Below are 12666 nucleotides of genomic sequence, written 5' to 3'. Positions count from 1 at the left end.
CCAGCCTTGAACGTGGGATCCTCTTGCCTCAGCACCAGTTGTTGGAATTACCGGTGTCGGCCACACCTGGCAAAGTAAGTGTTCTGAGGGAGCATTTTAGGAAAGCTACTTCAATAACATGTAAAAGGTCCAACTGACCCAGTTGAAATTTATACCACAAAAATAAAAATTCTTTCAAAACCCAAAGGTATTAATGTTCCTTTTTTTGGTGGTACTGGGAATCAAAGCCAGGGCCTCAGGTGTGCTAGCCAAGTGCTATATCCCTGAGCTATGTTCCCAGCAGCATCTAGTGTTCTTTACACTAGCATAAAACTTGAAGGTTTAACACGAAACTGTTTCATTAAAGTAAACCCAAAGAAATAATCAACTCCTTAATATGTTTTTCAAGGAATATTTAATAAGGCAGATGACGTGCTTATCTGACATGTAATTTTATGTCACTGTAATAAACAAAACATCCTGTTCACTGGGTAAAAAGGACCTGCTTTATGCATGTACACTCAGTGCAATTTTAAAAATACTGTAATTATAATTTCACACCATAATTTGAATATGTGACCAATCTTTTTTTTTTTTTCATAGGGGAGAAGAAAATTCCTTTAACAATCATTTGAGGCTGGTACAAAAATCCACCACTATATCCCTCAGGATCATTCCATAGTCTTCAAGATTCAGATGACACAAGAGTGGCTTAAATTCAACCTTTTAGAGAGGACATTCCAGCTCGCATGATCTCATCAACCAGGAGAATGTTGGTGGCAATCACAGTGCTAAAAGGGAAACAGATTGCTCAAAAAGGAATCCTTAACTCAACCTGCTGTTCCCAACTAGACAACCTGCTGTTCCCAACTAGACTATACAAAACACATCCAGCTGATGTCCTCTTTCTACTCAGGGCTGGCTGGTTGAGTCTCTACCTTACAGCAGATTACATCCTTCAGAGGATAACAAAACTCAGAAGGTACCACTATGAAGAGTATGCTGATTCCCAAAGGCAAGCAAGCTGCGCGTCTACCTAATACGCTTGTGTCTTGGTCAAGTCTTAATCCTGTCTGCCCATGCAGTGCTGGGGACTGTACCCAGGGCCTCACATGTGCTAGACAAGCCCTCAACCACCAAATTCTATCCTCCTCAGCCCTTTGAAAGCTTTTTTTTGGGGTGGCACTCAACCACTGAGCCACACCCCCAGACCTTTTTTGTATTTTATTTAGAGACAGAGTCTCAATGAGCTGCTTAGTGTGCCTTGCTTTTGCTGAGGCTGGCTTTGAATTTGCAATCCTGTCTCAGCTTCCCAGCTGCTGGGATTACAGGCATTTGCCCCTATACCTAGCTCTGAAAGATGTTTTAATTTTTATTCCCCCAAACTTACCAGGAGTGAAGAAGCTGTTTCTTCACACAGTAGTTATCCCATACGCCCACTTCTGCTGCAACCATTGGCTCACCTGAAAGGTAACCAAGTCCTCTTAAAACACAGTACATCATTATATCAGACGCAGTCTAAAGGTATAGGGAGCACTATTTTATGAAGTGTTGCCAATTCTAAAACAGAATAAAGCCATTGAAAACATTTAAAATATAAAAGAACGTTTGGTGCTGACTTGCTTATTACTCATTCTCTCCTCTGTAACTATACAAAATCCTCCACAATACCTCTGATGAGTGGCTAACCTGTGCTTAGATGCCTTCCAGTGACAGGGTGATCTCATGGGTTACCACATGCTTGGACATCCCTGTTACTTACTATATCTTCATTTGTCAATCTGATCACATAATATAGTCTTTTAATCAGTTCCTGATTAAAAGACTGGGTTAATACAAAAACCCTTCATTATCAACAAAGCTTCATACCACCACTCAGCAACATCTCCAAGAAATCTGTACTCAGGCTTCCACCCCGGCAGAGCCCTGAGCTCTGGACAGCACTGGCATCAAGTTGCAGAGCTGCTTGCCAAGACTCTTTCCAACCCTCCTAGAGTGACCTCACATGCTTGGTATTGTTCTTGCCCTACAGAGAGGCCTTCTCTTACCTGTGTTCAGGTCCACGCCTACAAGCTGACCCGATTCTGAATGTTCTGCTCGAATCTTAACTAGTGTTTCTTGAAGGTCAAAACCAGAGTTCTGAGCAAGAACCTAAAGTAAACAAATTTAATTCTTGAAAAGGCAGTAATTAAGAAGTTCTACAACAAATGAACAGTATTTACAATCCAAAAAGTAAAAACACAAAACCTCATAATGAGGGCTGGGGATATAGCTCAGATGGTGGAGTGTTTGCCTTACATGCACAAGGCCCTGGGTTCAATCCCAAGCACCATAAAAAACCCCAAACAAACAGAAAACAGTGGTTTAAAATAACAAAAAGTTATTTTATAACTTTTAACATCAGTTTAAAATACAAAAAGCAAGCTTGTACTCAAGCATAATGCCTTTACTGCAAATATTCTTAAAACAGTTCTCTTGTCATCCAAAACCTCAAGGACAGTCAAGTCTCCCAGAACAAAAGGCTTTGAGATGATGTGGATAGTATAATCGCAGGGGCTCAGAAGGCTGAGGCAGGATGATCACAGTTCAAGGCTAACCTCAGCAATTTAGTCAAGACCTTGTCTCAAAATAAAAAAGGGCTGGTGTTGTGGCTCAGAGGGAGAGCACTCAGGCACCACATAAAAATAAGAGACACTGTATCTACCTATAACTAAAAAATATTTTTTAAAAAGTAAAAAGGGCTGGGGATGAGGCTCAGTGGTTAAGTATCCCTGGGTTCAATCTCCTGTACCCCTTCCCCCAAAAAAGTATATAGATATGATGGGAGTATAAGTGTCAAGTAGAAAAGGATTCAACCTGCTCACCCAAAATTCACATTATGAAGAAAACCTATATTATCAAAAAGGTTTGCTCAGTTTAATTGTTTTGATATATTTAATAACTGTTCAAGTTTTCACACCTTGGGAATAATGAGCAATGCATCAGCAAACGCCTGGACTCCAAGTTGGGCCCTGCCTTTCACACTGGGCTTATACTTAATCAGGGCTTCTGCCATGGCCACCTCCACTGCACCAGCACCTGGAACCACACAGCCTGTTGTGTGGAGAAGAGGAGAAATGATAATAAGCTCAAGAAAAATGATGAACCAATGACAAGGAAACAAGATATATATAGAAAACCACTTATGAATTAACTTCTTAGGAATCCGCCGTTTTCATAACTAAAAATTTAACAACAGCATTGCATTTGTCTGCTCTGCAGAGCTTCGGATTGAACTGGGGCCCCATGCTACTAGACAAGCTCTCCACCACTGAGTGACACACCCAACCCACATGCAAAGGGACAAACCTAACAGCACAATAGTTCAATTGAGCTGGCACTCTCGTGAGCATGTGTTAGTTCATTTGTCTGTATTCACTTTTAATAGGGGCACACTATGAAAAACCTTAGCATACCACAGTTATTATAAAAGGAAGACTTTACTTTTGCATGGTGTCTGGCTGTGTAAAATACTGACTAAAATACACAGTATTCAGCCATGCTTTTTACACTAGCAAAAAGAACAAGATTTAAACACAATGAGCTCTTACCATCATCGAGTGCATTTTTGACTGCCCTTAAGCCATCGCGTATAGCATCTTTGATCTGAGTGAGTGTGTGCTTATTTGGTCCTTTGACTAATAATGTGACAGAACGGGGATTGTTACATTTCTCAATAAAGGTGAACTTCTCTTCTCCCTGTGTGTAAGAGAGATTTTAAAAAACAGAATATATACAAAGAGTGAACAGGAGAGGAGTGTATGGAGAGGATAAATAACATATTAATCATACTAATTATACTGACCATATTAAAGCCAAATTTAGTAAAGATTGTCATTTCTTTCCATGCCAATGGAAAAAAACAAACAACAAAACGTATATAAACAAAGAAAAACCTGATCCTCAATTTAAACTTTTCTACTGAGGAATTCAGGTTTGGGAGGAAAACACACTTACCAAGGTATACTCATAGACAAGTCCTGCATAGCCCAGGCAGTCAGGACTGAGGTCATCAAGAGAATTCAGAGCCACCCCACCACAAGCAAGAGTCAGCCTGAAAGGGTAAAGTGTGAAACGTGTCAGCAGCATCAGCAGTTACGCTCAAAGAGAAGACTAACCACTGTCAGGAAGAAATCTCCAGAATTACAGGCTAAAATTGCATTCTCAAAAATATTTCAACCTAAGCCTTTCCATTCATCAACAATCAGCTGAAAAGAATCTTTTCTTTTAACCTGTTAAAGCCACCCTCCCCCAAAGTCAGCAAACAGGCTTCAAATATGACCCTGTACCCCTGGTATTAGGGATCGAATTTGGGGCCTTGCATGTGCTAGCCAAGTGCTCCAATGAGCCATATCCTAGCCTTTTAAAATTCTATTTTCAGACAGGGTCTAGGTAAGTTGCTTAGGGTGGTCTTGAACTTGCAATCCTTGTGCCTCAGCTTCCCGAGCCGCTGGGATTACAGGTGCGTGCCATCACACCCAGCTCTCTGGAACCTTTTCACAAGAAAAACCAGGGGTAGGGTGTGTCTTGTTCTCAACAATGCTCACAGAATTATTCACAATAGCCAAAAAGTGGCTACAACCCAAATGTCCACCAACAGATCAAAGATAAAACATGGCACACACAATGGAATAAAGAGTGAGATTCTGGCCTGATACAGCATGCAGACTATGCCAAGTAAATAAAACAAGCCAGATACAAAGGACAAACACCATGACTCCATTTACAGGAGGCACTGAACTCAGACCTGTGTTCACCAAGGTAAGGAGAGGGAGAATTGGGAGTAACCTATCTGGATGACAAAAGTTTCAAGATGCACACTGGTGGCAGCTGCACAACAGTGTGAATGCAGTAATGCCATTCCTTGGAGCCCTTAAAGTGGGAGATGTTATTTATATGATACCACAAAAAAGTGAAAAATAAAGGAGGAAAGGAAAAATCCTAATTCACTTGCCAACTAGTGAAATTTACATTATTCAGATGATCTGCTCATACCTTTCCATATTTCTCCGTTTAGCTCTGCGCAGAGCTACTATGCCTTCTTTTGCAAGAGCATCCAAAGAAAAGGGGTCAATTCCCTATAAAAATAAAATCAGTTTCAGTATATCTTGCCTTAAGAGTAGAAAAGAACAACACTTTTCTTTTGTAACTCTAATTTTCATTCTCACCTTCTGATTGATAACAACAAAACCTTTATCTGAATCACCACAGACTTTCTTTTTCAGTTCTACTATTTTTTTCACTCTATCTTCAATAAATTTTCTTTCAGCTTTTACTAGTTTCTCTCTCTCTTCTGCACTCTTGTAAAAAAAGCCAGAATTCACTTCTCTGTTAGAAAAAGAGAAAAAATGTTTACCATAAAGAAAGCAGCCTGAGAAACTTGATTCATCTTAAAGCTTACAAAGTCCCTGAGACCCAATCCTGCCCCTTATACATTGTTAGTAGTCATCTGCTCCTGGCCTCCCAAACCCAAATGAGTTATTACTGCCCTCACAGTGGACAAAACAAATTTCAAAAGGAACTTGCTGCAAAACACCAATCTCCTCCACTCCCCCTTAAAGGGGCGACCACTCACGTTTTTTCATACTCCAGCGACACATTGCATGTGAGAATGTATGCGTTTTCCACTCTCTTCTTCATGTCAGGGTGGCGGGCCCCATGGTCCAAAACAAGCCCTCTGATTAAGCTGTTAAAAGACAAGAATTCATATTGTTACTTGTGGGAGGCCATCCTCGTACATGATTTGAGATACCTCCCTGGCTGGATGAGAGGCGCTTAGACACATCTTTGTGTCCAGAGCTTTCCCCACCCTTCTCAGGTCCTTCCCCACCCTTCTTTTCCCCAACCTTCTCAGGGCTTGTCCGTGTGGAGGTGTGTCTGGCCACTACCCCTAAAGACCCAATTGTCGCACCATGACTTTGGGACACTGCCCCCCTTAAACTTCATTGGATGGGATTTTCCCCCAGAATTTTTTGTTCCCCAATAAAGTCCACTCCCTGGCATGTTCTCTCTCTCTCACTGGCCTCTTCAGTAAACCTTGCTACCCTAATAGGTAGCTTGAAGCTAGAGGTAGGAGAAGCCGTCAGGAGCTGGTTTAAAGGTAATTAGAATCTGTCTTTTTAATTCAAACTCCCTTCGGATTTCTCACATAGCTGAACCTTCATTTATGAAGCCTGTGCTGGCAGTGGGCTAAAGTTACTGATTTCCAAAATAGGAGTCTTTCACTGACAAAACTGAAACACTCAAAAGATTATACTGACAATTTTTATACCATTAATTTTCTCTCTTGAATTATCTGAAGTTTCTAGTGAAACCTAGGGATGGTCAATTGTGAAAAAGCAGTATTACAGAGCGCAAGACAGGCTATTCCAACAAGAGTAACACCACTATCATCAATGGAAAATTCTGCAGATACTCTCAAATGGCAGACATCAAACTCTTGATTGCCTCCTTCAAATAAATATTACCTCCGTCTTTAAAAAACACAGCATACCCTCCCCGGTCTTCAAGAGGAAATATCACTAGGAACAAATGGACTACCCTGCAATTTATTCCTTATAAATTATGTTTACCCAAACATATAAATATTTATTTTTGTGAACATCCAACTTATAAATCCACTTTATTATTATTTCAGGGCTGGAGACTGGCTCAGGGGTGGAGCCCCTGCTCACAGGCACAAGGTTCAACCCCAACAGACACTCAGAAGTGGTTCAACAGAACTCTATCACCTACCTTGTGTCAGTTTCAGATTTATGTTTCATCTCCATGATTTCAACCATGAACAGGTCAATAGGCTCATCTTTTTTTTTAATGGCCAAAATGGAGTCCACTACAGCCTACAATGGGAGTACAACTGTTATATAAATTCAATTTGCAAAAGTTAAAAACATTGGGGGTTGGGGTTGTGGCTCAGCAGTAGAGTGCTCGCCTAGCATTTGTGAGGCCCTGGGTTCAATCCTCAGCACCACATAAAAATAAATAAAATAAGGAAATTATGTCCAACTACAACTAAAAAATAATAACCCCCCCCAAAAAATAAAATAAAATGTTAAAATACTGAAGTTCTTCTTTAGAAGTTTTGAGTTTCTTTACTTTAAAATCTGATTTTTCCTATGAGTAATGAGACTACAGTAGAAATAAAAGGCTCTAGTCATTTACAGTTCTAAAATATTAAATAATCACTCCTATTTTGCTGAAAATACTAATAACTATAGCTTACTATAATTACATGAAGAACTAAGAGTCAGAAGATTCCCAACATGGAAAGGTCAATACCCAAGGAAGCAGAAATGCTAATTAATTACCCTGATTTGATTGTTATACATTGGACACATGTATTAAACCATCACATATGCACCATATTTAAATTACTGATTAACTAGGAGCTTTCTAATTAAACCTTCATTTTATATTCCTTTCAAAAAATTGTTTTATTAGCATTTTAATGAAAGTTCCAATTGTATTTTTATAACCTGGTGAGGTAAGTTGTTCTTTGTATTTTCTCACTTCATATATCAGGGAATTGGATTAAATATCACTGCCTGGACAGAAATGAACCTACTTACTTCAAATGGTGGACACTGAAGGTTTCAGACAGTACCTTCTAATTGGAATTGCTAAGAACACCGATGCTTCTGCTCTAAGGTATTTTCCATGTTTACTACACCACACACACCAATTGAACACATACCTCTGTCAGGATGTCTGCAAGTTCAGCATGAACTTTGGTACGGAGAGACGTTCTGGCCACATCTATGAGTGTCTCCCTGTCCATCTCTCTGCTTACTTTGATTTGTTCCAAAAACTGAAGGGCCTTTTCCTTTGCAGCTTCGAAACCTTCAGTGATTATTCTAGGATGAAGACCCTGTAATAAACACACAATCAAAACACTGCCACTAAACCTGGCACCTTCCATTAGATGCAATTATTCATGGAAGTTCAGATAATTTCTGAAGGGCGATTTGGGATCACTCATGCCTTTTAACATAACCAAAGCAGCATGATGTGCTGACTTTCTGAATACATTTGAAAGAACAGAATATACCTTTCAATGCAGAGGAAAAGAACAGACATTGCTCTAGCACAGCGTCAAAGCCAAGTGAACTATAAAGCACACTTGGGTGTTTGCTGTGCAAATCACCAGGGATAATATCAAAACCTAAAAGTGATCCCTAGAAATCTGTTATTAGTAGGAACTCCCTCACCCCCATACTGGGGATTAAACCAAGGTCTCATGCATGCTAGGCAGTGCTCTACCACTGAACTACATCCTTAGTCCTATTTTATTTTTGAGACAAGGTCCTGCTAAATTGCCAATGCTGGCCTCAAACTTGAAATCCTTCTGCCTCAGCTTCCCATGTAGCTGGGATTCCAGTTGTACACCTCCACACCCAGCTAGTAGGAACATTTTAACTTTTCTACAAGCAATCTGAAATTAATTCACATCTTTAGCAATCAAAATAAATATAGACTAAACATCTGCTCGCTCTCTCTTCACAGGGAATTCTGACAGTGGATTAGTTACTCACCGAGGTTTGCTTTAAATTTGGAACTATTCAGGGCTAAAAAAAAAAAAAGTTGTAGAATTTGGTGAGGCGTGGAGGTGCATACCTGTAATCCCAGCGGCTCGGGAGGCTAAGACAGGAGGATCTTGAATTCAAAGCCAGCCTCAGCAAAAGCGAGGTTCTAAGCAACTCAGTGAGACCCTGTCTCTCAATAAAACACAAAACAAGGCTGGGGATGTGCCTGAGTGGTTGGGTGTCCCCGAGTTTAATCCCTAGTACCCCTACCCCACAAAAAGTTGTAGAATTCTTTTTACTCAAATGTCTAACATTTAGCTGACCTTTTCCTTGTAACTATGGCTAGTTCAGACCTCTACATCTCATATTATTAATTTGTTGTAGAGCTAGATAGAAATAAAAAATGAAACGTAACTTGATTAAAAAACTTGCAGGCCAACAAAGATTCCATAACATATCCATCATCAAACATTTCTATTTCCACCACGATAAAGACCCAGGTTCTCAGATTTATACCTCCTGCTCTTTACATGCTGTGTGGCCTCAGCTACTGTTAACACATCAATTTACAAACATCACATTTCTTACACACAATTGAGACAAGACAATTCTATGTACCTCAGAAATGTAGAGGTCTGCCTGTTTGAGCAGCTCTCCAATGATAAGGACATTGGAAGTGGTGCCATCCCCAGTGATGTCATCCTGGGCTGTTGCTACTTTTGCTATCAAGGAGGCTGTTGGGTGCTGAATTTGCTGAAAAGGAAAAAAATTTACTTAAATTACATTACTTAAAATAAATATACCTTGAAACCAATCTGTTGAGAATCTCTTTAAATGCTGTCTACCTTAATTGCCCAAATATTTGGCTAATACTCCTTTAACAAAAAACTTGCAAATTGCTATTTTGCATATCAATCTATGATGATCAAAATATATGGAGGTGCGCACTGGCAATCCCAGCTATTTGGGCAAGTGAGCCAGGAGGATTTTAAATTCAAGGTCATCTGTGGTAACTTAGTGGGACCCTATTAGCAAAGATCTTCCAAGGAGTCACTGTGGGAAAGAAAAATTTTCCTGTAAAAACAGGAAAATCACCATGCCTCTGAAGCCACTCCAGATTCTTAATCACAAAGGATTCAACCAAATCTCCTGCACCGCCTTTGGTTTTTCTATGCTCCTTTAACCTTGAACAGCTCTCAGCCTTCTCTATCTTTGGGGATACATTTTTTTTTTTGCGATACTGGGGATTGAATCCACGGGTGCTCCACCACTGAGTTACACTCCTACACTCCCAGCCCTTCTTATTTTGAGACAGGGTCTTGTTAAATTGCCCAGGCTGGTCTTAAACTTGTAATCCTCCCACCTCAGCCTCCCAAGTTCCTGGGATCACAGAGCCTGGCTGATTAAGAATCTAAGCCATGAGGCTGGGGTTGTGGCTCAGTGCAGAGCGCTTGCCTAGCATGTGCAAGGCTCTGGGTTAGATCCTCAGCACCACAAAAATAAATAAATAAAGAAAGAAAGAAAGAAAGAAAGGCATTGTGTCCAACTACACCTTAAAAAAAAAAAAAAAGAATATAGGATGTAGCTCAGTGGCAGAGCACCCTTGAGTTCAATCTCTAGTACGTCCACATATACAATCTTGCACACTGCTTCCTACTTCACCTAAACTGGCTGATAAGCACTCTGGCAGGGATGCTAGCAGGTGATGCTGCTCACCTGTCAGTCCCACAGCAATAGATTAAAGACAGATCTTTCCATTGCACCTGGGGAACTTCAGCAGCCATCCAGGAAAGACACATGTGAAACACACACAGACTATATGTAAAGCTGCATCAGTGCCAGGCCTGGTGGCGCACACCTGTAATCCTAGTGGCTTGGAAAGCTGAGGCAGGATTAAGAGTTCAAAGCCAGCCTCAGTAACTTAGAGAGGACCTAATAAACTTAACAAAACCTGGCTCTAAATAAAATATTTAAAAAGGGCTGAGATGTGGCTCAGTGGTTAAGTGATTCCCGTTACCAGGGGGGAAAACAAAAAGGAAAAAGGAAAGCTGCTAAGAGGTACAATAATGACATTTTGGCCATTTTTGGGAGGATGATGAGCCCATTAAGAGCATTTTTAAGGGCTGGAGGTATAGCTCAATGTGAGAGTGCACACTTAGGATGGACAATGGGCTCAATTCCCATCACCCAGATATAAAGAACATTTCAGAAATGAGATGCCATGTCTGTGATTCACTTCCAATCAAGAGGGAAAAATTAAGCAAAAATGTAAAAAAGAAAAACCCACTAAAGGGCATGTGAATGTTTCATTTTCTCAACTTTTCTGTTCATTTATAATTTTTCAAGGAAAAAAAAAATCTATGGCAACTGAAGAGGTGCGGGCAAAGGGGACTTCTGAGGTGGCAGTTTCTTTCTTAGTTTCTTCCTGTGTTCAGTTTGTTAATTATTATTAAACAATAAATGTTTAATATGCTTTTCTGTAGTTGTCATATTTTACAATAAAAACCAACCAAAACTAAAGTAAAAAATATGGCTTTTCTGACAACAAATTTAAACTATAACTTTGTTTGTCATTAGCAAAGGCTACCATTTAGCCATGCAAAAACAAACATTTCATAATCCTGTGATTAAAAAACATCTGGATATTGATACCATGGATACTACTATCAAAATCCCAAATTCTATTCTCAACTTAAATTAGAGGAAAGAAATGGGGGGGGGGGGCGCTGGGGTTGTGGCTCAGTGGCAGAGCACTTGCCTGGCAAGTGTGAGGCACTGGGTTTGATTCTTAGCACCACATCTAAATAAATAAATAAAGGTCCATCAACGACAAAAATAAAATAAAATAAAATAAAAAAGAGAAAGAAATGTGTATGAGCTGATAAGTTTTGGAAGAACAGATATGAGCAAGAATTTTGAGACAGGGGCTCCCCAGAATGCCCAGGCTGGCTTCCCAGCCTTGCAAATTGGTGGGATTACAGGTGTGTGCCACAGTGCCTTTCAACAACACCGATCCCTGGGACTTAAGGTGGAGAGATGTATCAAAGGTATTCCTGGTTTTTTTTTGTATGCTGTTGGGGAAGGAACCAGAGCCTCGCACATGCTAGGCAAGCAATCAGTCTTGTGAGCTACGACCCCAGTCGAAGGGATTTTAATTGAAAACAGAAAATCTTGCTGTTTTGCCCAGCTGGTTGTGTCAACCGCCCCTAATTTCTCAAATGACAATGGACTAAAACAATCCTTTAACCCAGACAACAAGTGGCAGGAGAGCCGGTATTCAGGCTCAGGGCCCCTGGCTGCACAGCACTGGCACTCCGTCCCGACCATGTCGCTCTCCTGGTCCTCTCCCGTCTGCGGGGAATCTCGGACACGATTTTCTCCCATCCCTCCTGTAAGGCAAACGAGCTGGGGCAGACGACGACCTGACCAGAACGGGAACCTCACCATTTCGTGCAGTAGCACGTTGCCGTCCTTGGTGAGCTTGATGTCCCCAGCGCCAGACACAAGCCTGTGGGGGGGGGGGGCAAAAACGCCAAGTCAGCTTGCGCCTTGTCAAGGAACCCAGCCGGCCTCCCGTGCCAGCCCCCGGGGCCCGGGGCGCCTTCCCACCCCTCCAAGGCCCGCGGAGGCAGGAGAGGGGCGGCGCAGCGAGCGCACACCGGCGGAAACGCGACCCCGCCCGCCTTACATCTTCATGGTGCCCTTGGGCCCCAGGTTGGTCCGCAGCACGTCCTGCAGCCCGCGGGCAGCGCTGATGTTCACCGCCAGCGCCGCCTGCGCGCGGGCCACCTCGGCCTTCGGGTTCAGAGTCTTCACGGCCGCCATAGCTGTCCGGAGAAAAGAAGAGGGGGCGCGCACGGAACCTGAGCCGGCAGCGCGTGGCCGGGCGGCGCTCTCACCAGCTTCTGGAAAAGTCGGGTGCGCCGGACCCGCCCCCAGCGTGCGGACGCACCGCCGCCGTTGCCCCCCGTGGTCCCGCCCCAGCGTGCCACGCGCCTCCGCCATTGGTCCATAGGCCGGTCGGCGTGCGTTCATTGGTCGTGGCCGCTAGGCGCCTGCGGACCCGCCCTCGCGCCCTGGCCCCGCGCGGTTGCTTTCGGGAGGAGCTGGACTTCTCGGGGCCTGT

The 12666-nt window shown here is 42.2% G+C and overlaps 1 protein-coding gene and 2 non-coding genes across 3 annotated transcripts; all 3 read right to left on the bottom strand.

Moving 5' to 3' along the window:
- Positions 1 to 375: 375 nt before the first annotated feature.
- Positions 376 to 12463, bottom strand: Cct6a (chaperonin containing TCP1 subunit 6A). Its single transcript, XM_026400426.2, has 14 exons — positions 12229 to 12463; positions 11985 to 12048; positions 9159 to 9293; positions 7712 to 7885; positions 6754 to 6857; positions 5594 to 5704; positions 5187 to 5346; positions 5014 to 5096; positions 3976 to 4072; positions 3570 to 3717; positions 2939 to 3072; positions 2028 to 2130; positions 1370 to 1442; positions 376 to 770 (listed from the first exon to the last, which is right to left on the bottom strand). The coding sequence occupies exons 1-14, from the start codon at positions 12363 to 12365 to the stop codon at positions 698 to 700; spliced, it is 1596 nt and encodes a 531-aa protein (XP_026256211.1). The 5' UTR covers positions 12366 to 12463; the 3' UTR covers positions 376 to 697.
- LOC113190926 (small nucleolar RNA SNORA15) lies at positions 3386 to 3521 on the bottom strand. Its single transcript, XR_003301837.1, has one exon. It is a non-coding gene; the product is annotated as a small nucleolar RNA SNORA15 (small nucleolar RNA).
- On the bottom strand, positions 8022 to 8156 carry LOC113190927 (small nucleolar RNA SNORA22). The gene has a single exon (XR_003301838.1). It is a non-coding gene; the product is annotated as a small nucleolar RNA SNORA22 (small nucleolar RNA).
- Positions 12464 to 12666: the final 203 nt, after the last annotated feature.

This window comes from Urocitellus parryii, chromosome 9 (assembly GCF_045843805.1).
Source record: "Urocitellus parryii isolate mUroPar1 chromosome 9, mUroPar1.hap1, whole genome shotgun sequence".
Lineage (NCBI taxonomy): Eukaryota > Metazoa > Chordata > Mammalia > Rodentia > Sciuridae > Urocitellus > Urocitellus parryii.
The sequence above is the reverse complement of the archived record's forward strand: the minus strand, read 5'-3'. Positions and strand labels throughout refer to the sequence as shown.

Bases quoted from the DNA above. Each gene is read 5' to 3' on its own strand.
- Cct6a (XM_026400426.2), bottom strand. From the start codon at position 12,365: ATGGCGGCCGTGAAGACTCTGAACCCGAAGGCCGAGGTGGCCCGCGCG. The intron at 12,049-12,228 runs GTAAGGCGGGCG...CCCCCCCCACAG, and splicing joins CCCAAGGGCACCATGAAGAT to GCTTGTGTCTGGCGCTGGGG. The intron at 3,073-3,569 runs GTAAGAGCTCAT...TCCACACAACAG, and splicing joins CAAAAATGCACTCGATGATG to GCTGTGTGGTTCCAGGTGCT.